General features: G+C 37.1%; 3 protein-coding genes, 2 long non-coding RNA genes and 1 pseudogene across 11 annotated transcripts in view; 1 reads left to right on the top strand and 5 right to left on the bottom strand.

Annotated features, from left to right (window-relative positions):
* Positions 1–273: 273 nt before the first annotated feature.
* LOC148721173 (uncharacterized) lies at positions 274–5,255 on the bottom strand (annotated as a pseudogene). Its single transcript, XR_015993470.1, has 8 exons — positions 5,158–5,255; positions 4,772–4,839; positions 3,516–3,719; positions 3,248–3,320; positions 2,530–2,713; positions 1,954–2,067; positions 1,388–1,572; positions 274–891 (listed from the first exon to the last, which is right to left on the bottom strand). The product of XR_015993470.1 is annotated as an uncharacterized LOC148721173 (transcript).
* LOC111338675 (uncharacterized) lies at positions 5,206–7,276 on the bottom strand. 2 transcript variants are annotated; one of them, XM_088739564.1, is made up of 5 exons: positions 7,018–7,276; positions 6,648–6,914; positions 6,393–6,456; positions 6,078–6,215; positions 5,206–5,300 (listed from the first exon to the last, which is right to left on the bottom strand). In XM_088739564.1, the coding sequence occupies exons 2-4, from the start codon at positions 6,742–6,744 to the stop codon at positions 6,089–6,091; spliced, it is 288 nt and encodes a 95-aa protein (XP_088595690.1). In that variant the 5' UTR covers positions 6,745–6,914; positions 7,018–7,276; the 3' UTR covers positions 5,206–5,300; positions 6,078–6,088. The 2 variants fall into 2 exon arrangements, with proteins under 2 accessions (XP_088595690.1, XP_088595689.1); XM_088739563.1 differs by having other exon boundaries at positions 5,207–5,300; positions 6,093–6,215.
* Positions 7,277–7,888: 612 nt separating this feature from the next.
* Positions 7,889–10,979, bottom strand: LOC148721172 (maternal protein exuperantia-like). The gene is made up of 3 exons (XM_088739561.1): positions 10,670–10,979; positions 10,078–10,416; positions 7,889–9,534 (listed from the first exon to the last, which is right to left on the bottom strand). Exons 2-3 carry the CDS (start codon positions 10,340–10,342, stop codon positions 8,738–8,740), a joined length of 1,062 nt encoding a protein of 353 aa, XP_088595687.1. The 5' UTR covers positions 10,343–10,416; positions 10,670–10,979; the 3' UTR covers positions 7,889–8,737.
* Positions 10,728–18,962, bottom strand: LOC148721171 (uncharacterized). Its single transcript, XM_088737753.1, has 11 exons — positions 18,940–18,962; positions 18,778–18,841; positions 16,715–16,818; positions 16,311–16,377; positions 16,040–16,183; positions 14,806–14,882; positions 13,468–13,500; positions 13,181–13,229; positions 12,314–12,385; positions 11,440–11,463; positions 10,728–10,866 (listed from the first exon to the last, which is right to left on the bottom strand). Exons 1-11 carry the CDS (start codon positions 18,960–18,962, stop codon positions 10,849–10,851), a joined length of 675 nt encoding a protein of 224 aa, XP_088593879.1. The 3' UTR covers positions 10,728–10,848.
* Positions 18,963–19,256: 294 nt separating this feature from the next.
* Positions 19,257–24,225, bottom strand: part of LOC148721169 (uncharacterized) — a 17,917-nt gene continuing 12,948 nt past the window's right edge. Inside the window, exons 5-10 of one of the 5 annotated variants that reach the window (XR_015993463.1) lie at positions 21,211–21,292; positions 21,008–21,063; positions 20,763–20,857; positions 20,013–20,276; positions 19,721–19,776; positions 19,257–19,339 (exon numbers count right to left, since the gene is read on the bottom strand). This is a non-coding gene — a long non-coding RNA (uncharacterized LOC148721169). Of the gene's footprint in view, positions 19,340–19,538; positions 19,651–19,720; positions 19,777–19,834; positions 19,907–20,012; positions 20,277–20,762; positions 20,858–21,007; positions 21,064–21,210; positions 21,293–24,225 lie in introns of those variants that run through there. The other 4 variants (XR_015993466.1, XR_015993464.1, XR_015993465.1 and 1 more) reach the window with 4 other exon arrangements.
* On the top strand, positions 21,007–22,869 carry LOC148721170 (uncharacterized). Its single transcript, XR_015993471.1, has 3 exons — positions 21,007–21,312; positions 22,132–22,179; positions 22,482–22,869. It is a non-coding gene; the product is annotated as an uncharacterized LOC148721170 (long non-coding RNA).

Here is a 24,225-nt window from a genome sequence, read left to right as displayed (position 1 = left end):
TAGAAATGCGAGCTGAGTAATAATAAGAATCATTGCCACCAAAACTATTTGATTATTTGGTGCACTGCTCCTTCCCAACAGTGTCCAGGAAACAGGTTCTTCCACCTGAAGTGTCTAAAGTTGACAAGAGTCCCAAAAGAGGATCCATGGTGAGTGCAGTGGAAGGGGATAAGGGAGATGGATTTATCTCAAGATTGCACTTTAAACCCGTGAATACCGATCACATACCGATTCACCAAAATTATCTCTAAATTACCACAGAACAAGTAGATTAAGGCATTCTTTTCTCTTGCATGATTACTTCATTCATCCACACAACCTTTTCTCCTAACTATCTATTGATAATCACTGTTTGTCATGTTTGAGAATGAAGGGAAACTGGGCTATTAGTAATATAGTAATTTGATTCCTTCATTAGCTTTCAATTTGCCTCATCTTTACAGAGCTTTCTTATTAAACTGGTTGTCAAAAGACATGTTTTAAGGAAAAGGCAAAGTGTAATGAGGTTTGCATAATATAGAAGTGAATATACATGTTGAATCACATATGATTACAGAAACGGGAAAGCCAAACAAAGGTCTGCTCTGCTACCATAGTGTTAACATTTGGTAACTCCTCCTTCAGTTGGGCTGGATTGTACTTTGTCTTGCACTGTGGATCTCTATGGTTCTTGAGGTGCAAACTATCTATGAGTTTGTTTATTCCAGACCACATTTTGTCAAATGGTGGTGGTTAAGTGGCAATGGTTTGGACGCAGCTTTCATGCCATCAACATGACACATGTTGTCGTATGCCAAGTATATATCACCCCAAGAAGATGGTGATAAGGCCTTCAAAACGATTAAGAGCCAATTAATTATTATCAAAAATGCTTGTGATGGACTCTCCGACCTGTTGGCATGAAATAAATATATAACCCTTCATAAGAAAACATTGAATAAAATTGATACCTCTGGTTTAACTTAATGGAGAGTCTAGCATATTAGATAACAAAATTCTCATGACTCATTTCAATAATCATAGGCATGGCTAAACCTACACTGAGGTCCAATTTTACATGTTTAACTGTATAAGTACAGGTAAGAGAAATGTACACCTGAGTTAAAGTACATAAAATGCAAACTCTGCTTGACTGGCTCAAAGATGAATCAAATCAACTCTGCAAATTAAGTCAAAGCAGTAGCAACATTTTTAATGTGATACTGTTTGCGTCTATTTATCTTTAACTTGACAATCGATCTGCACCTGCAAAAGGTGATATTATCATTAAAAAGAAAATTGTCCGGGGAAACATGACTCAAATCATACATATATATGTAAGCGGAAAGTGCAACATTTCAAAACAGCTATATATATAGTGAAAGAAGATTAACCAAGGTTCACATACTGGAAAAGGGGATTCCATTTGTCAATAAATCCACTGCCTCGAACAATAAAAAAGTGTCTGCGAGACCATTTCTGCAGGCGTTTTTTTTCACCAGTTTCTTTATTACAAGATGTTGGTGTTTCCTCTGCACAGTCAGCTAGTAATGCAGCCGAGGTAGGTTAATTGAGATAAAATCTCTTCATTTCCTGTAGTGTGAGCAAGAAAAAATAAGTTTTTTTCCTTTTGGCACTTCAAATGTAACTAAAAGCTAATGAAACATGGTATGGTAGCATATCATAAAAAGGCAAACCTATTTATACGATTTCAAAACCATTATGCAGCCCTTAACCTACAATGTGGAATATGTTTGACATCAACAGGCTCAGGGAGAAGTCAATAACAGGAGTCGTGCTCTTAAAAACGACACACTAAAAACAAAATTTTTTCAATTAAAGCTACATTGCTTTCAAACTTGTCATGGGTGATGCCTTTACAATTTCAGAAACATTTCAGCTGTACAAGAAGTTAAATATGCACAATTGGAAATGAATAGGCAAACTTATGGAGGGCCTAGGGGATAGGTTTACCTTGGGATAACACTGCTGATTGACCTACAGGTGTACTTGCAGTATCCAAAATGGAGTCTACCACAGATTCTACCTTTTTAGTTTCATCAGTGGTTAGGGTGATATTGTTGGCAACTGAGAAGTAAAAAATACAAATAAGTATATGAATAAGTGAGTGCTTGCATTTTAACTGGAAGGAAGTAGTGCTAAAAAGCACTGCCCAGAATTGAAATTGCATACAGCAATTACCAGACATGAGAGTGAAATACCATGTACTGACCAATATCAACATGACCCTCTAGCTAAGAAGATTGCTCACACAAATACTTTGGGAAACCTTCAACTTGAGTCATCTGATACTCAACCTCTTCTATCAGTTAGCAAGTGCAATTATTTGCACTGTCTGGCAACCCACATATCAAAAAGGTAACATGTCGGATCTTTTATCGAAACATATTTTTGATTTTCCATTTGGTATAGCAGGAAAAGATGAAAATGGTTGCACAAGAAAATTAAGGAACATCTATTCATCCTTCATGCGAAGTTGATGACATGAAGAAATGAATCGTAAACATCCGAATGTAAATCACCACCTACCTTCAACAGCACTTGCATCCTTTAAAACACCACAATGTTTTAAAAAGCCTCTAATATCAGAAGGAATACTTGGATGCCTGGAGGAAAGAAAATCTAAATGTTCCTGGCAAAATGCCATTCCATGGACAGGGGCAGCAGTGCAGATATCAGGATAATTTACCAGGGGAAGTCCATTGATAACATTCTAATGAAAAAATGTTAAAAAAAAAAGGGATTCAACAGTAATGACCAAATGATTATTATTAAATTGTCAAATGTTTTAAAAAGTGTGCCATTCTCAGATATAAGGGCTCCATAGCGAACATAACTGAAATCACATTCAGTGGAAGCACATTCATAATATCAGAATCCATTAGAGTCCAAACTGATTCATCCAAACCCTGACCCCATCAGATTTTTTTCACACTGGTCCTTCAAAATTTTATGCATCTATGAAATTTATTGTTATTTTTAAATAGTAACCAAACAAATGCAGTTCAATAAGAAAGTGAACATAGTAATTTACAACAAATTTTAAACTATGAATGTGATGTATTTTCTTTTAAAAGAAAAGTGAAAAAGCTTAAAGAAGAGAAAAAAATATGATAATCAAATGCCCAGAGAGTAATGTAAAACACTTTTTGTTGACCTTTCTCAAAAATATTGAAGGTGGATGAGTGAAAACAAGGATTTCAACTCTTAATGATATGAATCAGAAAATAAACATTAGGGCTTGCACCTTTCTCTTCATCATACAAATTGTGCGAACATCAACTTCCACTATCTGTCTGCAACCCAAAGCTTACCACATCCTTTCAAAATAATAATGAAAGAGTCATTCCTAATCACAGATTGCATTTATAAATGACTTAGAAAATCCTCCAATCCAATCTGCTATTGGCTCCTCTGGTTTCAGCATTAATAGGAAACTAGATTTCATGCAAAATGAAGGTTTGGGAAAAAAACAACTGCAAAAAGAGGGAACAGTTTACATCGCCATTCATCACCTCTAGCATTACAGTCTTCAGTGCAGTCTCCACAAGGATGTGAAAAATTTGCCTGGGCTCTAAGCTTGTCAATGTGAGCCATGATTGCCTCTCTGTCAGCATCAACAAACATCATCGAGAACATGTCAAGTGCCTTTCTTTCTCTTAGTTCAGCTTCCAGCTCTCCATTCCAGAAAGCATTTGTCACTCTTTTCTCACTTAATCCTGAGGAGAAGAAACACATCTTAATTTTTACAAAGGATTTACAGAATAAAGATACAAAAAGCTTCCTTCTTGAATTTTGGATCTAAAACGAAACTTATATAATAGACCCGAAATGGCTGCTAGATTCATATTCTTTTCAGTATTAGTCGGTTTCCTTTTTTTTGCTTTTTTTATAGGGCGTCCTCGGCCACGGTCAGTGCAATGGCCAAACAACTATACTTAACAAAGCCGAAGTGCAATGGTTTTGCCAAGTAACGCCTGAAGGAGGGTACAACAGTACACCAAATTCGCCCAGGAATTCAACTTGGCCCCCCGAGGATTGTAGTGTATTAAACAAATAATAGCACGAATTGTACGTGGTAACTGCAGGGATAAACACCACAAGTGATATTTCAAAATAAAACTGTGTAAACTTGTATTTGCAGAACTAGTTTTCCTCTTTAACAAGTGCAGTCATAGGGGCTTCGTCCACCGGGAACAGTTCTCGACCACAAGAGTGAGCAAGATTGCGAATAAACAACGCGTTATTACCACTCATTGTGGTTTCAAATTATCTTTAAAAGCCCACGTTAGAAAAAGAAGCTTTTGATCACCTAGTTTTTCTCTTAATGTAGTCAAGCGGGGCTTTTTCTAATGCTAATTAATTCAAGTACTTTACATTCATTATCTTCACGAAAACTATGAGCGCCTTTTAGTTTTGGTGGCCATCTGCAGGGTGGCCGACGCAACTGCGAGAAATTAATGAGATATTTAGAAGAGAATTTAAATCACAAATAAAAGAGGCCAAATAAAGTTTACATTTCAAAGATAGCTTTATCACTCGACCTTAATTATGGAAAGAAATGGCCGATTTGGGCCTTATATACAAATAAAATTTAAACTATATTCCAATAGCCGTAATGCGCCACCTACCTTCGCGTCCCCTCGACCTGCTCAAATTATAGAGTAGCTGTAAACTCCAAACTCGACAGGACGAAAAATAACAGTTACCTTTTGGAAATAATTGCTTTTATTTATATTCATGGACCCCATACTGGAATGGTACCACTTACCTGAATTAAGTCCATGGACTTCGTTAAAGGCGACTGCAAAGCCACTAAACGAGACCTAAGAATGACACCTTCCAAATTAAAAAACAAAGTCAACTAAAAGGAGTTGTGTCCAATAATTATCAACAAAAACAATAATAAATAACAGATTGTAGAGAAAGACTTACGTTCACAAAAACAAGGTAACGAACAAATGGTTAACCGGCTGTACATTTAGATGGTAACGAACAGAGGTGTACATTTCGAGATTTAATTCAGTTTCACGCGGGGTCACGCTAATGCTCGCGAAAATTTAAACGACTATTGACTGGCAATTCAACAGTATTAAACGGCTCTATGTGTAAAAAGGAATATAACAAAATTTCTGGAAACATTCAACAAGAACTTACGCAAAGGAAATTTGCCATTTTAAAAGAGACTTGTCCACAAAACAAACATCCGAAACTTCAACAGCATTCCTTTCTTCTCCGGACAAATGCCATCCCATCCGTGGATTTATACCATGCCAGATATATTTTTCGTGCAACCCAGCCTAATCCAGGTGAAATACAATCATACAATAGCTAAAGCGACGCTAAACGAGGCTTTTATACGCGCACAACGTAACCACATCCGTAACTAAAAAAATTCGCAACAAAGAAATCAAAGTACTTCGTAAACAAATTCGACTTAGGCTAAATGAATCCTTTGAGTATCCTTAAAAGTCAGTCTGATGAATGAGTCAAGTTCAGTCAATCGTTTGAGTATCCTTAACAGTCTGACGATAAGTCAAGCCCAGTCTACCCTCTGTTGTGACGGCTGTGACGGCTGTGACGGCTGTGACGGCGTCACACGCTCAAAGAACGAAATCGTACAGAATATATCGGGCATCAGATGTCGAAGTATGCACTCGATATTACGCTTATTTTCGGTTGTTTTTATGTGTTTGATATCACCAAAACGGAAATTCATACTTGGAAAGGGTGAAAAAATAACAAAGAATGAGGTAATTCAAGATTTAATGAGATTTTGAAGTTATAAGCAATGAATATATGAAGTTCATATATTTTGCACTGCGGTATTAGATACGTATGATGTGCGATCCTCGCAGTAGATAGCGCTATTTATGCAATAGCGAAAATCAGACCTGAAAAAAAAAATCAGGCCTGTACGGGACTCGAACCACTGACCTCTGCGATACTAGTGCAGCGCTCTACCAGTTGAGGTAGATTCCACAAGTCTCTCTTTGCAGCAATAGAGCTGTGAATTTGACATGTTAACAACTATTATTATAATTGTTATTTTATTTTTTATTTTTATTATTACTTACCTGGTTAGTAATTACCTTTTGACTAGATCAACACAAACATCAGCTTCCATAGCTTTTGACGAGCCTTCCCAGTTGAGCCTGCAGTTGTGCATGCGAGAGTTTTTCGACTGTCTGTTGGCAGTTTCACATGTTGCACACCTTTACAAAAGACATTATCAGTAAAGGTCCTGGGTAACACTTTCAAGAGGAGACAAATATGGGTGCTGTCATATGTTGAATGATTCTGTACTTTTTTGGTCAAATTGAAAAAAAAAAACATTGCTCTTGTTGTTTACAACAAGGTGCTAGTAGACAAAATATATTTCTATACATTACTTCTTTGACCTTGAACCATAGCAAATCACCTTGCCAGTTTTTAGGCCAACCATGGAGCCAACACCTAGTGGTGAAAGTAAGGATATATTTTATTTATTTATTAATTATTTAGTTCATTAACTTTGACCATTGGCTGACACCAGAACTGTCAGTAAGCTAAAGAACAATCCAGAGAAAAAAACAGCAGCTTTCTAAGAAAATGCATAACCAAATGCACCCCTTTTAATTCTTTCCGACGTTGAATTTGCAGTGTACCTCTCAGGCTGTTGTGGGCTTTTCCCCTTTTTTGCCATCCCATGTCATATGACGCTCCTATCTCCACATTTTCCTTTTCACTATCATCTTTCCACATGTTTCTTTCGCTTTCTAAACTTTTCAGACATGATTCCTTGGCCAACTTTTCAACTTGGAGCCCCACTTCCCTCTCGCGAGCCTTCAGCGTGGACTCTCCAAGTGATGGTATATTGATGGATGATAACTACTCGTTTACGTGGGTAGGATCTATGCCTGCGAGTAGCATCCCTGTAAATATTTCGATTCAACTTATTAACAAATTGGCTAGATGTTAAATGGATGCTGTAATGGTGGAAAAAAAGATTTTTAGCCACGTTTAATGTAAACAAACCTGCAGCGAGCTTCGTGTTTACATCAAAGATTGGTCTCCCTCGCGTTGTCCCGGTGCTACGGTGGGTCTTGTTTGTACGACAGGTATTTGTCTCTCCACACTCAGAGTTTGAACAGGATATGTACAGTAGTGATCCTAACCCAGACACCGGTTCTTTTATGCAGTCGAAGAGCTGTAGAGCTGCCTCACAGGGGGACATTTAATTCCACAACTCGACGGCCGCGAAGTGGAAATCCACTGCAGACTTCCGGATCACGCACATTCTTTTCATTTTCTTGTTTTACCAGAGCATTACCAGAAGCTTTCAGCCGATTTTCGGTATTCTTATTGCGAATAAAAGCTTTCGCTCTGCAAAAGCGGCCCTTGTTTGTTTTTCTCACGCTAGCATGAAGAACGGCCGCCATCTTGGATGTCGCAATGTTATGCGCAGAAAAGGTTGCGCAGTGCAAAACAAGGGAATCACCTTTAGGTAATTCCCTTGAAATTGCTCTACTAACAAACGTTTTTTGAAACTTGGTATGATTAACATTCATGATATAAACATTAAAAAAATGTAAAAAAAAAAAATGGGGTCACCGTGCTTGTTTATGCGTCGGCAGGCTAATAAAATGGGCTATTTTTATTGGTTGTGCGTTAAAAATTCGAATCACCTTCCTACAGAATTTAGCCTTGGTTGCTTGAAAGAAACAAAATTTTATTTTGAAATTGAAGGTTCCTTTATCAAAATAATCGGTATTGCTTCATTTTAGCTGTTTTTGATTGCTCGGTTGTGGGGATTTTGCCCTTTTTCGGACAGTTCCGTGGTTAGCTTGAAGTCCTCGCCTTGGCCAAAATACACAAAGTACGGAACTATTTTCCAAAAAAAAAAATGTTCTACTGTCAAACTTTTTTTATTCTTCAAATATGTTCTTTATTAGATTGTTCATAGCAAAAACCTGAAAAAAAAATCGGGTGTCACCGTGCTTGTTTCCTCACAAACTGCCGTGAAAGGTGGACATGGTTTTCAGATCGTAGTCAGGATGAAGAATTTGCACGGTGGGGACTGGGACGAGACAAAATGGTGTCCATCGTGCTCGAAGTATGCACTCGATAATAAGCTTCTTTTCGGTTGTTTTTATGTGTTTGATGTCACCAACACAGAAATTCATACTTGGAAAGGGTGAAAAAATAACAAAAAATGAGGTAAGTCAAGATTTGATGAGATTTTGAAGTTATATGCATATAGTTGAAACAATTTTGTAGCGCTGGCGTTTTGTTAATTCCAGTGAGCTAGGGTTCGATTTGTTTTGCTTGGGCAATAAAGGTTTGACAAAAAACTTGAAGAAAAGACTGTTGATTCGTATTTATATTTATATTTATCAATTTAATGGCAGCATAGTAAACAAAAGAGAGAGAAAAAGGAGAAAAAAAAATGCCATAGGGATAGTCCGTAAAAGAGTCAAGGACCCCATGCTAGACAGACAACCCAAATTCTTTGTATTCTTTGTATGTTGTCTTGTTTGGTTTCCATACACAGCAAAATGTGAATTCTTCACCCATCACTCTAACAGGAGTGATATATACAGTACAATGTAGTATACTCTGAAAAATACGAACTGTACTTTAAAATTTGCTTTTTATACTTCAGAACCACACTCCAATGTCTCACTGGTCCTCATTCTGACTACTACATTTTCCGTGCAAAAATTATTTCAAAACATTAATTGCACAAATCACAATCTTAATTTGCATTATCTGTAAAGTACTGACATATTTGCACCAGCACCCGCTTGTTTGAGGAGACTCTGGGTTTGTTGTCAAACCTCTCCATCAGAACTTGCTTCACCCCTTCTTCCTTGCCTCTTTGGTATACCACTCTCAGGTGAGGGAGACCCAAACCTGAGCTTGCACACTTAATGGCCATTGAGGCTGAAATGTACTTCTCTCTAACTAATGGCTGCAGGGTATTAACCAGAAGTTTCTTTTCTTTTAGGAGCTTCTGATAGGATGCCACCCATGAAACTTTGAAGCTGTGCTTTTGTAGCAGTTTGACATTTAGAAACTTGTTCACCAGCTGGTAAAGTGTTTGCACATCTGCAAGAGCATTGTGAGCTTCATAGGATTTACACAGAAGACCTTGTACCAGGTTTTCTTGGCTTTGGGATTTCCTTTCAGGAAGCAATTCCCTGAATGCTGAAAGAGGGTCTGTAAAGCCAGAAACTGTTTTAACTAAGTCATCCATGACTCCATTTTTCTCTGCTGCTTGCACCAAGAACCTGGCATCAAAGGATTTGCAATTGTGTGCTACTAAAATGCAAGGCATTCTTGATTTGAGCCACTCAATGAAGGTCTTCAGTGCCACATCAATTGCAACAGCATCAGTTATTGGCTTCCCATCATAAAACAGTATTGCTCTTTGGAAGGTGAGTTTGTTCACAGCAGATGCTTCTGGTGATAGTTCATTACGAGGCTTGATATAAATAGAGAACTCATCATTACCATCTGTTGCTGCAATTTGTAGGATTTCAGCATCAATACCTGTTTTAAGATATTGTAATCCAATTAATACTTTACAAAGATATTACAAAGAAAAATGTAATAAAAAGGCTTAGTGCATCTATGCAGGGTATATCTAAAATAAAAATAGAAGGAGTGATTTCTGAACACCTGTCCTGCTAATTTGCATCTGACCTATTTTCTTTAAGAACAAGGCATGATAAAACAAAGGAATCTATGGGATGCAAATTAGCAGGACGAGTATTCAGCAATCTAGCAAAATAGCAAAACAATTCCATGATTAAATATAATTATTCTCTAATGTGCAATTCCAAAATACCCTGCTGGGACAAACATGGTTATATTCCAAGGCTGTGCTCTAACAGCGCCCAGTGGCCCCTGGCGCCTTACTTTTCCACTTAGGTGACTCGGAAATTTTAGTTGTTTTTTTTATACAAAGCATATGCTGGGCACCCTAGATTTCACAGTTTCAGAGCACTGGGCTCCATTCAATTTTCCTTAGAGCACAGCCTTGTATTCACTTTGTTACTTTTTTGCCAAACTTCACCCTGCAAAGCTAATTACCCCTTCCAGATGTTTCCAAATCAAATATGATTTGATGATAGTCTTTGGTTAACGATATTTTCTCAATCTTTGAGGCTGCAGGTGGTGCTGAAATTTCCTGAGCAGCATCATGTCCATCAAAGCCCATTCCAGAACTATACTGTTGTCCTTCTCTGTTCTCAAGCTGTTTTGTCTTTTTCAACTGCTTCGCTTTCTTCTCAATTCTTTTCTTCTTGTACTCTCTTGTTTTCTGTTTCTGTTTCAAAATTAGTATTTTCTTGTCCATTTTCTTTGCAAACTTTAAAGAATTGCCTGGCTCGACCCAAGGGGAGCTAGCTTCTTGGCATTTGAAGCATAAACCTAAATTGAAGAAGCAAATGGTTTTTATTCACTACAACTTGGTATCTCTTAAAGCTTGTGAAACGGAAAAAGAGGTTGATAGTCCTCTAACACTTATAGCGTTATCCCTTGCAGTTATTAATTTAATTTAGAAATTACAATCATAAGCACTAACACTATTTTCTAAGAGTTGTGTTCCTCTACAGGTAAAATGGTTGGCATTGGGAATTTGTGAGGAGCGAGCTGTGCCAGCATAAATGTACACTGTACTTACTACTATGATCTTTTCCAGGGACTGCCTCAAGCTTTTGTCCATCAGATCCTTGCCATGGGGAAGGCCTCTGTGTTTGTAGGACGCAGGACTTTTTAAGTAGCCACACCAGTCGCCACAAGAAGAATGGTCACCATGAGCATGGGGCACAATAGAAATGTTTTCCTCACCTTAAGAAAGTATCAACAGTGGTGCAAAGACTAAAATATAAAGTAAGAAAATTTGGCTAAATTACTTACACTTTCAAATGATCCACAACAAATTAAGTAAAGTTTCTCATTCTTTAAAGTCCGTAAAAGCACTGGAAGTGTCTGCTTACTATTGTTTCCCAGTCCTAACTGACCATACAGTCCTAAGTAAAACAAACACCACAAGATACATACCTAAATGTCTTTACAAAATCAGAGACAACTAACCTAAACATCATTAAGGGATTAACATGAGCCAGGTAGTTCTGGAGAGCACAATGTATGTAGAGACAAAAAGTGTCCAACTACATGGATTTGTATTTTATATTCAGCCTAAACCATAAATTAAATCTGAGATCCAATAATACTAGCTTATCACTGGGAGAGTATCGAATTATAACACTGCTTAAAATTCAACACAGGGTTTTGCCCGATTGCCCTTCCCCTGTTAATCTCCAAAGTTCAAATTTCTAAAAAATGCCTTGCAGCCTGTACGTTTCCAAAATGACCACAATAAAAACCAATTTGAAACAACATTACAAATTAAAGGAAATTTCTGTGAACTGCTTGACTGTATTTTCATACCTCCTCCAAATGTGAGGATTTGTCCTTGAAAAAAGAAATGATTTAAACAGGGGTGGAAAACATTGCCTCTCTTCCATTTCCAGTAATAAATAGGTGAGGCCACTGTTCATATATTAAAATTCTAACATGACTCTCAGGCTAGGAGGAATAAACCAAAAGCAATTAATCATTCATTGTCCAACCTCTATGTGATATCTTTAGTTTCTTTTCCCCCTAAGCCTCTGAACCAAGTTTGAATTTTTAATGTAACAAAAATGGCTTATTCAAGTGTATGGCTCTTCCTTGATGTGGGCCTTAACAAGTTCTTTCATAGCAACAGTCTTTTGTCTCATAACCCAGCTTAGTAAAACTTAGGTCAAAATATAATATTTGGTCAGGGCACAAAACCCACTAGGTGGGAAACATGGTAAACCATGGCCATCAGTTTGTGTGCTGAAGAATATTACTAGCACTCTGTGTTTCATTTTGTTCAAAAAGAAGTGATACTTATTAAGTTTTTCCTCTAAATTAAGTTTTTCCAATTTAAATTAATAAGCCTCCCTCTAAGCCACCCCCCCCCCCAAAGTCTGTGGAATAAATAAGCTCCCCCCTCCCCCGGGAAGGCTTATTATAGGATTTATGGTATTCAGGTGCAGATTGAATTGACTTTGTAACAAACCAAAGCCAACCTAAGCTGTAAGTACTGCACTGTGTGAATACCCAGCAGCTAGTTTGGTCACTTGATACTGATCAAGTGCTTGCACATGTGTTGGGAGGAGTGCATCTTTAATGCTACCCACTCCTAACTGTCCATGGACTCCCCATCCCCACGACCACACCCGGTGATCTGCTCACAGAGCCATGGAGTGATAATGTCCACACATAACTGCTATACATTTGTTGTCCGATAGCTCGGTAATGTAGACAGGCCTTGTCTGTTGCTTTGTGTCTCCTTGGCCAAACTTTCCTCAAAATAACACAACATTGAGATAGAATAAATATATGAAGTTCATATATTTTGAACTGCAGTATTAGATACGTATGATGCACGATCCTTGCAGTAGATAGCGGTATTTATGCAATAGCGAAAATCAGACCTGAAAAAAATCAGGCCTGTACGGGACTCAAACCACTGATTTCTGCGATACTAGTGCAGCGCTCTACCAATTGAGCTAACAAGCCAACTGGGAGCAAGCCGATAAGTTGGTTCGTAATAAACCCGTGAAAGTGATAAATGAGATAGAATAAATATATGAAGTTCATATATTTTGAACTGCGGTATTAGATACGTCTGATGCACGATCCTCGCAGTAGATAGCGCTATTTATGCAATAGCGAAAATCAGACCTGAAAAAAATTTGCGCTATTGCATAAATAACGCTATCTACTGCGAGGATCGTGCATCATACGTATCTAACACCGCAGTTCAAAATATATGAACTTCATATATTTATTCTATCTCATTTATCACTTACACGGGTTTATTACCAGCCAACTTATCGGCTTGCTCCCAGTTGGCTTGTTAGCTGAATTGGTAGAGCGCTGCACTAGTATCGCAGAGGTCAGTGGTTCGAGTCCCGTACAGGCCTGATTTTTTTCAGGTCTGATTTTCGCTATTGCATAAATACCGCTATCTACTGCGACGATCGTACATCATACATAACACAACATTGTTAAAAAAAATTATCATGTGAATCAGGAAATTATTTCTAAATGCATTATCTGATTCAAAGATGTTGTGACCAAAGTTGAAAACGACTACCTTAGAAATGGCATTCAGGTAGGGCTCTGCCTTTTTATCCTTCAAGTCCCTATAATATCCATATAAATTATTACTCAGTAAACAGGTAGTGAGATACTTAAACTTATGTAGAGATTGCTATCTTGATCTAACGTAAAATTCTTGTACCTAATTTACAAGGAAATGTGTAGCAGTTAGAGGGGAGAATTGACAGTCAGACTTTGGGGTTAAGTTAAAGGGTTAAAATCAAAAGGAACATCTTGCAAGGATGCTGATAATATTTGCATTGATAAAGTTGTATTTCTTACCTGTCCATACTTTGATGATGCCCAAGAATACACCTATGTGAGGGAAAATAATCAAATTAATCACTGACGCATACTTCTTGCCAGCTGCCCTCACATCAATGAATCAAACTGTATCACATTGTACTCAGAATAGAGATCATGGTTAATGGTTCCTGCTTAAAATGAAAGCAGTTCTTCATTTTTTTTTCTTACCCATTGTAAATAATTCTTAAGTTTGATAACATTAATATTTAAATTGTTGTAGATATATTTAAATTTGTAGGTCCACATCAGCTTTTTAGCTGCCTTCTTGTACTGACCTACATGAAAAATAAAGTATGTATGTATGTATACAAGTCTGCTAGGAATGTTCAGCCCCACTGCATACTACTCACTTTGAAATTTCAACTCTCTTGCTGAGGTGAATAAGCTAAACCTCTTATCTTGATCTTCTTGAGAGCTAGCAACATGTTAATTAACCTATTGACATCCAGTGCGCCCATATGCGCCCATGGGGACCCACACCCTTTCTACGCCTTGTGACGTCATCACTTTTAACCCTGGAGCACGAATTTGAGCACCTACTTGAACAGGTTGAAAATATCTTACAGACAATACCAGAATGAGTGCAATTGAGTGAAGGAGATTGGAGAAATAGCCAAAAAACCATGTCACTTTGACCTGAAAATCTGCACGAAAATCGTGTTTCATTACCCACCTACCTTTTCGAGCATGTGCTTTGAAAATAATGAGTAGTTTCTGAAAAACCTCTACACCAAAATGAAGCCTACTCAATTTCCAGCAAGTGAGGAGAAACTTCAGGCAAGGAGAGGGGAAAAAAAGGGCAGGAAAAAGAGAGGGGAAAAAAAGGGCAGGAAAAAGAGAGAAAAGTAAAAGTCGTAAGTGGGGCATGATTTTTCAACCCAAAAACTGTCGAAATTTTGCTTTCTGTGCATGCCTGAGATTTTCAGGCCGCCATTTTGTATTTGGATCGAAAGGCCATCGAGTGCACAAGCTGTCAAGGGGTTTTTGGTAGGTTTGAGCTTTTAAAACAACAACAGTGACCCGAAATCTGCTTGACTAGCTTCAAAACACAGTTTTCCACAAAAGCTGCGGCCATTAATGGGTTAACTATGATTGCTTATCCCATCACTGCAGAGAGGCAACGTATGTTCCTTTCCACAAGCCACTGACAACACATTAATCCTAAAACAATCAACATAATTATACTCAGTCAATCAATAGGCATTTGCAACTAACATTAAAACAATTCAAATACACCATGAGAAAGATAAAAAATTGTTTTTGAAGCATCTCAAAATGATTTGAAAAACTAAATCTCACTCCAAGAAAACCAACCTGTGCATGTGGAGAATTTTAACTTGAAAAGGAATGGATTTTCCTTCTTCCTCAATTAAATCTCCATGTGACCAAATCTGCAGTAAAGATTAATTGTTTGTTTATACTCCACAAGATCTAATTAATCAGTGCAATAAAGGCAGAACTGGTAAATTCTAGAGCATAGAAAAATGCACTGTGTGAGGTGACCTGGTTTGGCCAGCAAATACCAACCAGACAAAGAAGCTACATTCCTGATCAACCTGTGCCACAGCCTAACAATCTTAGTTCCATTTGATATATTAAAAAAATCCTACATACCGGTAATGTACCATCCCATTATTAATTGAAAATCATAAGTTTAATCTATCTTGTTCTCTATAAAAAGTGGGAGTCCAATCCTGTGATCACCTATATCTGAATTTACAACTACGTAACAGTAACCTTAGAAAGATGTTACATTTCATCTTAAGTCACAAGTTTGGGGGAAAGAAAAATTTTTAAGTCCCCATGACAAATCCAACCTCAGACCTTGGGACTCGGTGCTCCGATGCTTTAGCACGGAGCCACAGAGACTCTATGGTGATCAGCAAGGCCCATTACAAAGTTCATATAGTTCATTAGTTTTTTTATCGGATATATATTTTTTTTCTTTTTAGTTTTCGGGTTGCGTCTCGCATGGGATTTTGTTTCTGTTTCGGCAATCTTATTTGGTCCTTTTTTTAAATTTCTTTTACTTCTGTATATTCATAACTTATGAGACCAATAGTTGATAAACATATATGACATGTGTCCTGCATACTAGCTGCTATAGGATCAGCAATATTTTTCAATAATGACACTACAAGCACATAGGCAGTGATGAGTTAACATTTGGCAGACTTTCTTTGTCTAAAATATAACATTCAATTCTTCAGAGATGTTTCTGGCAACACATTGTACCGTATTTATGTATGATCCTTGCAGTAAAGAGCACTATTTTAATAAGCAATAGTGAAAATCACACCTGAAAAAATTCAGGCCTGCATGGGATTTGAACCACTGACCTCTGCGGTACTAGTGCAGCACTCTACCAATTGAGCTAACAAGCCAACTGGGAACAGGTCATCAAACTAATTCACCATAAACCCGTAAGATGATAAATCAAACTCAATGAATATATGAAATTCATATATTTGAACCGCGGTTGTAGAAACGTATTTATGTACGATCCTCGCAGTAAAGAGCACTATTTAAGCAATAGTGAAAATCCTACCTGAAAAAATTCAGGCCTGTACATTGTACCTTCCTTTTTGTGATCTTCCCCATGTGTAAAAATCTCCCGATGAACTAACAACAGCCGTGTGTTGTTGGCCATAGGACAAATGACAGGCTTGCACAGGAACTCCATTGTACTTTCCTATTATGAACAGAAACTGTGATAATGATATCATTACATGGTCTGAATGGAAGATCATCTAAAGTACCATAGAATGTACTTCACTATCAACCACAATTTGAGAGCTTTTATTAATACTTGAAATTACCCTCTTCCTTCCCAGATCATTTTCAGAAGCTTGGTCTCCTCCAGTAATGCACTTAAATGCTGCAACTCTGGACACAGACAACAGAGAAAAGTATCAATTACAATATCCTTTTAATTAGTTATTAAATCTTTTACAAGCATAATTATTCTTATTAACCCTAATTTCAAAGACATCTGCAACATCTTATTTGAAGAAACTGAGCTTGGTTAGATGGCTCCTAACTAATCCAGGATAATTTTTTTGAAAAAATGCCATCTCTCTCAAGGAACTGGAGATGCAAGCTGAAACATGGAAGTAAATTAACCATTTCTGCCGGCAGCTTTCTACTTTTGACATCCCCCAGCCCTCAATATATAAAATTATAAAAAATTTAATAAAGAAGATAAATAACATGGGACACACACCTTGCATCAGCATCCAACTTATCATCTCTGAGATAATTTAAAACCAAAAGACAACATAAAAACAGCTCAATCAGATCATGCAGGGAAGGTTGCTTATGATCCTCCTATATCACCGAAAGTGAACAATTAAAAAATAATAAATAATAAATAATAAATTAGCAATGGACATTCTACTGGGTGGCTCTTCTTGTCCACTGTTCCAATCGAATTGGAATTTGGAATGTTGGTTTTTGCGGAGGGAGGTAAACAGGAGGACCCGGAGGAAACCCCCAGAGCAAGGACGAGAACCAACAGCAAACTCAACCCATATGTGACGCCAAGTCCGGGAATCAAACCCAGGCCACAGTGGTGGGGGGCGAGTGCTCTCACCACTGCGCCATCCCTGCTCCCCTAGGAACAATTCAACATTTATTTTACAAAGTTTGCAGGAAGTAAGATAAATGGATCTTTTGACTCTTCCTTATCTTGTTCCAGTTTAGTTTATAGTGTTAATAACAACAGTTTATCGTGTCCCCCTACCCCCCACCCACCCCCCCTGCCAACTCTCATTCACTTCCACTAAAACTTCCATTATAATCACTGAAAAAAAGTTTCATCCTTTGGAGATTTCAATGATTCTCTGTTGGATGTGTGTGGATAAGTTAATTACAATAAATGAAATAATATATTGTCGAAGAAAAAAAAAAACATACCGTATTTATTCGCCTATAAGCCGATCTCGGCTATAAGCCGAGACCCTAAACTTCTTCATGTCAGCAGCTGTTGCATTGAAATAAAAAATAAACGCAAAACATTCGGCTATAAGCCGAGACCTAATAATTGCAAAGTACTCCACGCGTGTCGTTAACTGAGATGAATTAACATAAACCGAGAACAAAAGGAGCTTCCCTCTCGGGAAACATGTAACCAAAAAGTAGGTTATTTACTCAGTTGTTATTGGTCGTTTAATTGAAAGTAACAACAAATCACAGATAAGTTGAAGTTAATGTGTAAATAAATAGAACCATGCGTGACATAACAAAACATTCACCTGAGTTCAGAATCCTGTCTCAAACAATCGCTCTCTTTCAAAGTTATCGTAATCGATCATCATGCCGAAAGTTCGTCGTTCTTCATACAACTTAGCGTTCAAACTAAAAGTCGTTGCTGAAGCAGAGGCCGTCGAGAACAACTCCGACATCGCTAGAGATTACGGAATCGATTAGTGAATCGATGGTGCGTCGCTGGCGAAAAGATCAAGCGAACCTGTTTTATGGTGAGCTTAAAATGTCAGCAAAGCGAAAGACGATGGGCTGCTTTTCGCCAAAGTATCCTGAATTGGATCAAACACTACTGGACTGGTTTTCAGAGCAGGGGAGTCAAGGTAAGTCTTTCGCTTCTTTAAAACAATGAAAAGCTTCGATCAACTGATATCTGTCAGATCGTGTTGCAATGTTTACACAAATCGTGGGAATGACCGCTTCTGATTGGCCAGTTTTTCATGTCGTCAAAACAAGTCAAACAATTGATCTCTGTTGTCTTTTACAGGAATTGCTGTAAGCGGATTAATTCTACGGCTGAAAGCGAAGGAGTTGAGCAGTGATCCAGACTTCAGAGCCTCACTGGGTTGCTACCAGAGATGGAAAAAGCGCCATTCCATCAGCCTTCGCACTAGGACAACCCTGGCCCAGCGACTCCCACAAGATCTGGAAGAAAAGATCATCCAGTTCCATCGGTCCCTGATCGCACTTCGGCAGCGGTATGGCCATTCGCTCTCCAGGCTGTTCAAATATATGGATGAAACTCCTATGCGATTCGAGCTTCCGTCGAGCAGAACCAACAATGATTTACATGTACCTACCTTTCGTGATCTCGGAAATTTGTGTTTGTTGTTAATCGCTCGGCTTACAGTCGAATAAACATTGAATTTCGAATCTTGTTAAGCACCCGTAAATATTTTTTGGCGAAAATACTCGGCTATAAGCCGAACCCCCTTCCTTGGCGAGAATTTACCTGTTCTCAGTTTAATTTGTTGGAAAAATCGCTCGGCTTATAGGCGAATAAATACGGTAACTCATGCAGACCTGTCTGAAACTGGCAGTACTTTCAAGAGAAATCACTGAGCTGATTGAGCTTCCAGATACAGTCCTGAAATTAAATGAAAGTGAAACATCCTTATGAATGTAAACCCTTATCAAATTACCACAATAACCACCATCACCATCACAATCTTAAACCATTCATACCTGTATTTCACAACTGCTAACATCTGATAGTAGTATGCATTACAACTGATTCATGGTATATATAGTGTAAATCATAATCTGTTCAGTAGTCATATTTATCATTAATCCTATCTGAAAGTTCCTTGAAAACACCTTCAAAGCTTTTTATTTATTGGCTTTAGTTGTTATTCCCTCTTGACACTGACAGTTAATACAGTTTAAATTTCTGATTAAGCTTGGTCGTTACAAATAATGACAAATTCTTACCTCTGCCTTGGAGGTCTCACTTAACTTGCCAAGGATCTAAATGAAGGACGAGATGGGTCCAGAACTCGAGCAATGTGTACCAAGCTTTCTTCATTTCATTCAATGAAGTCAGATGACAAAGAGGGAACTTCAAATGACTTAAAATAATTTCAGGCTGCAAATCAAAGGAAGGCACAAAAAATTGGTTTAACTCCCATAAGTGATGAGACAGAACTTAATTCTCCTTACAACATCAATATTATATCAAGCAGATGAGTAACGAGAATAACGAAAAATATCAATGAGGGGATTATTAGTTAATCTAATACCAAATTCTTTAAAGTTACACTATAGGAAAAGAATAGCAAACAGTATGGAGAATTTATTTACTAATACATTCTTGGGAGGGAAAGGGTTACTGAAGAACCAATAAAAATGCAAGCATTCAGTTGAAACTTTCCTCTTATCTTCAAGACATAGCTGAACCTCAAAACAAAAAGTACATGGAGGAAATTTAGGCAGATTAGACCTATGAAATAATTTTCACTCACAGTACCTTAGACAACAGAAATGATTCTGCATCCTTAGGATCCATACACTGTATAAAAGCACCTGTTATCCGCATACAAGGTAAGTATGAATTAAAAATCACTACAAAATAAAAACGAACCCACTTCAACTGCCACCTTGTTTTCTTTATTTCTTATTTGCTGAGCTGGCATCTGCTACTTTAAGGATGAACCTTGTACATATTACATTGTCAATGATGATGGTATGAAAAATAAGAGTCAAACACTTTTACAATTATAAAATAAACAAATCTTTATCAAAAAATTCATGCATCTTACCAAAAAAATTTGACCTCTTTCAATTCTAAAAAGAGAATTCTGAACAGGTCAACTCAACAGAACACTGTGCAAAATCATCTCGTGAATGCCCCTTCATTGAACTATTCAATAAAGTGCTGCAATCATGTCTTTCTCGCCATTCGCACCTCTGCTGATAATATCAGTGAAACCTCTAGATGCCAACTTGCCCTGAAGTTCACAAGAAAGATGAAACTTTCCCTTCTGTGCAAGCATGTCCAGAGTTTCAGCCATGAGACCTCTTGCCTGTGAAGGAAATTCAACTGATTGAGATTCAATTCATGCAGCCTTTCCACTAAGATTATCTTGTATTCTGCAACATCCCGCAATACAGCCAAAACCACTAGTAAACTGTAAATCATCAAAACTCAGGGTTACTGAGTTACTTTCCATGATCTCATTCAGAAGGCTTCACAAGTCTCAAGTGTCTCCATAGGCTTTGAAGTAAGTGAAATGTTCTCCAGAAGTAGCTGCACTTTTGCAGGCTTCTGGTGTTTGAAGCACAGTCTATTTTAATCCAACAAAGCAGTGAAACACCATAGTCTTGTTCAAAAATAAATGTTTACCTTTGCCTGCACCTAGTGTTTTTTATAGCTGGTCTTTAAAAAAAAAAACCTCCAGAGAATGCTACAATTTAGTATCTGCCCAGTCAGATACTGCACATAAAAACCATTTGCAAGTGTGCAGTCCAGATTAGCTCACCAATCCCCTTCCCCTTCCCGCCTCACTAACCTTGGCTACATCAAACATGAAGTTCTTGAGACCACATGCTGACAGCTGATCTAAGGCCGTGAGCTCATCATAGTCTAATTTCATTCAGGAATTGGCTGATGGAGACATAAAGATGTCAAAAAATAAAGTACATTGATCAATAGATGAACTTGTGCTGTTTAATTAACTTAGAACTTACAGACATTAATTATAATAAGGAAAGTATTAAAATAAAACCCAATTCATTTCATTACTGAGGCCCATACCTGAATGCTTCAGAGAGTGTATGTTGCTGAACTGTATTTCCACTATTATACAAAACCTGAAAATAAAATTAAAGTGATGTTACATTTTGAAGTCTGTTGTTTCAGTAAAAATAAATGAGGCTAACCAGAGGTAATTAACACTAATAACATAAGGTAAAACACCTTAATAAGGATTTTCTAAAAATGTATTGCTTGACAAGAACCTGTTGTATACAGCAGAAGAGCGCAAGATTGGATAGCCATTTTATTCTCTGCAATGTGATCACTGTGCTTACTGCAGAGTGCCTTGAAAAAGCAAAGAGAAGGTATGTTTACATTTTGTATTAATTCTGATGATATTTCATCAAACATTTTACATCTAACATTTTTATTAGTGTCACCTTGAATGGAAAAGAAAAGAAACCTCTTTTTGTAAAAAACACAAACTCACTTCTACCCTTCAAGTGTTACCTTATTATAGGAAATTAATGCTGCATGGATTTAAAGCAATTTAAGCATTGAATTTCTTTCCAGTTCTCATAATAAACAAGTCATCCTTGATTATTTAAGCTAAAACCTTTTACCATGTACTAAATACTTAAGCGACCAAGGTTGTTAGGTCAAGATAGCTGGATAATTTTGCCTTTTTCTTTTCTGCATTTTTATGGATCTCTCCTCCTGTGCTACAAGCAATTAATAGGCTATCTTTCCTAGCTCTCAAAATAAACAAGTCATTTTTTATTCTTATTTTAGCCACCAAATCCTTTTACAACTGATGAAAAATTTTTTAATTAGCATGCTTGCTTGGTGAAGATAGCTAACTATTTGCCTGTTTTTTGTTTTGTTTTTTTTTTGTCTTTTTATGCATCTAAGCTTTGTCTTGGTCAATAAAAACACACAGCAAAAAAACTATCGATTAAGTTAAAGTAGCAATGAAGGAAAAACATCCTATAAAAAGCAAGTTGTTATGAAGACCAGCTGTCAGATGGATTAGATAGCTTCATACAAACCACAGTGACAATGATGAATAAAGCACCCAGAGCATTAGTTGTTACTATGTACAGTCTCATTTGTTATCAAGAGCAAGATAATTTTAAAAAAGCTGAAATATTTCTTTAGATCTTTCTTGTTATTTTTCTCTTCAGTTTCACCGACAAGTTCAATTCTTATTGATGTAGCACAGTTGAATTCAGGTGAGATCAGATGTTGTTATTTTCATGAATGATAGGGTTGTAGTGAGAATATGTAAACATAGTTGTCATGTTACCCTATCTTTGTTGAGTTATTTTTGACAAATATTTTATAAAAGCAATAGAGGACTTTATCAACTTTACAAAACCTTATCTGAACACTTAGGGATTACAAGAATTCTTCATAATTATATGCAAACCTGTAACTGTGTCTCTCAACTCCCCACTGAGTGTTCACTGTTCACGGTGATCATTCCAGACGTCAAAAGGTTAGCCTATTTCTAACGATTTTGAAATTCTGTCAGGTGTGTATCCAGCACTACCTCCAGTCACTGAGGTGGATTTTAGCCTGCTGCTTGATCAGGTCAGTGACTAACTGATAAAAACTATTGTGCTGTGTATTGAAGAAAATCATAAAGAGATCCTTGGAATCATTGGGGCTGCACCTCTTTAGCATTGAAAGCACAATGTCTCTCTACCTGTAGAAGATCAGCGGAGCTATTAGTTATAGCTTTAGAGATTAAGAGACCTTGGATGTTGCAACACAAATTTACAAGTCAACATACAATCTGCATCTTTATGATTTTCTTCAATACTGCGAGGATCGTGCATCATACTGCATGTTGTTTATGTTTCTGTTTATCAAGTGTACCTTGATTTTGTTTCAGTGAGTCCCTTTTTCCCTCTCAGCTATAGAATTCTTTATTTTGTAACACAGGCTGAATGGGAGCTGACATTACACTATATTGTCGCTTTTTCATCGGTGATAAAGGATTCTGTCACTGGACTGACAATGTTTATTAAAATCAATTAAAGTCCAATTTCAATTTCTAATCTATTAGGTCTTGACAGTATGTATTAGGTTTTTTAGATTCTTAATCTTAGAGGCACCTATGTATTTTGAACAAGCTCTACGAGCTCCTTGACGCTATGTGGGTAAATAAAGTATTGATTGATTGATTGAGTCACAAAATGTCACTATTCAGTCAAATAAGGTCAGTACATTGTGTGTTTCAGTAAATGAGGTGTTCATACTGTACTTGTTAATTTTGAAATCTTTAGTCTAGAATAAAACGTTTAGTACATGCAATAAAAGGAGGTCTACAGTGTAATACCCACATTTATTTATATCACTATCTGTTGAAAATCTAAGCCATAGGAAGGCCATGATTGCAGTTTCTGTGGAACAACCGATGATTATTGGAGAAGCTGTTTTTTAAAGGTCTTTTTTTAATACGTCTTTTCAGAAACATGAATAGGTTGTTTGGTGGGTAGCAAGAAGATTGTACCTCTTTATTTCCTAGTTTAATCACCTTGCCAGGACTGATTAAAACAACATGTTTAGACATCCTCAACTTCTAAGAATAGGTATCTCTTTTATACGCTGAGTACTTGAACCAACAGGGGTTATTCCTTAAGACTGTTCGCCAAGATAACTGTTTTATTTTTGCTGCTTTGCTCTTCAATCTTTTTCAGATCTGCTGTTCCCTTTTGAATTTAAGCCACAAGTTCATTTCATATTACCGCCGAGTGCATGTTTTTGGAGTAAGTAATTTTGAGCTAAAAAGGGCTATTCCACATGAGACATGAAAATTTGACAGATTTTTAAATTCAAAATATGAGAGCCAAACTTACTTTTCATGAAAGCTTATACATAGTTCTATAAGAATCCAAATCTAGATTGGCAGTAGGGGCCACGTCCAGGGTGTGTGACGCAATTGTTTTTGAGGGTTTTAATTAACAGAATAAGCCATTTTACATACCAATATCTAAATGGCTCTATCTCAAAGAAATTGATTGCTATAAATCAGGTTTTGAGATCTTAACTACTCACTAGGATGGGCCTTTCAACGCCAAAAGAAAAAAATTCTCAATCATTTAATGCCTCAGACAAACAAAGACATAAGTGTTGCAGACGTGTATAGTGGCCGAGAACTGCCATTAAACATATTCAAATTTATAGGAATTATTTTTGTTATTTTTTTTTAAATTTCGATTTATTTCTTATTTTTCTTTTTAAAATAAAAGCAAGTGAAAGTAAATGAAATG

The sequence above is a fragment of the Stylophora pistillata genome, chromosome 11, assembly GCF_964205215.1.
Source record: "Stylophora pistillata chromosome 11, jaStyPist1.2, whole genome shotgun sequence".
Taxonomy (NCBI): Eukaryota; Metazoa; Cnidaria; class Anthozoa; order Scleractinia; family Pocilloporidae; genus Stylophora; species Stylophora pistillata.
The sequence above is the reverse complement of the archived record's forward strand: the minus strand, read 5'-3'. Positions and strand labels throughout refer to the sequence as shown.

What these genes read in the sequence shown, in the direction of transcription:
- LOC111338675 (XM_088739563.1), bottom strand. Translation starts at nt 6,744, where the DNA reads ATGTGGAAAGATGATAGTGAAAAGGAAAATGTGGAGATAGGAGCGTCA. An exon ending in AGCCCACAACAGCCTGAGAG is followed by an intron (nt 6,457 to 6,647) that starts GTACACTGCAAA and finishes TTTCACCACTAG; the next exon opens with GTGTTGGCTCCATGGTTGGC. An exon ending in TATGGTTCAAGGTCAAAGAA is followed by an intron (nt 6,216 to 6,392) that starts GTAATGTATAGA and finishes TCTTTTGTAAAG; the next exon opens with GTGTGCAACATGTGAAACTG.
- LOC148721172 (XM_088739561.1), bottom strand. Translation starts at nt 10,342, where the DNA reads ATGGACAAGAAAATACTAATTTTGAAACAGAAACAGAAAACAAGAGAG. An exon ending in TTTGGAAACATCTGGAAGGG is followed by an intron (nt 9,535 to 10,077) that starts GTAATTAGCTTT and finishes ATCTTAAAACAG; the next exon opens with GTATTGATGCTGAAATCCTA.
- LOC148721171 (XM_088737753.1), bottom strand. Translation starts at nt 18,962, where the DNA reads ATGTTAGCAGTTGTGAAATACAG. An exon ending in ATGATCTGGGAAGGAAGAGG is followed by an intron (nt 16,184 to 16,310) that starts GTAATTTCAAGT and finishes TGTTCATAATAG; the next exon opens with GAAAGTACAATGGAGTTCCT. An exon ending in ACAGGCCTGAATTTTTTCAG is followed by an intron (nt 14,883 to 16,039) that starts GTAGGATTTTCA and finishes TCTTTACTGCAG; the next exon opens with ATTTGGTCACATGGAGATTT.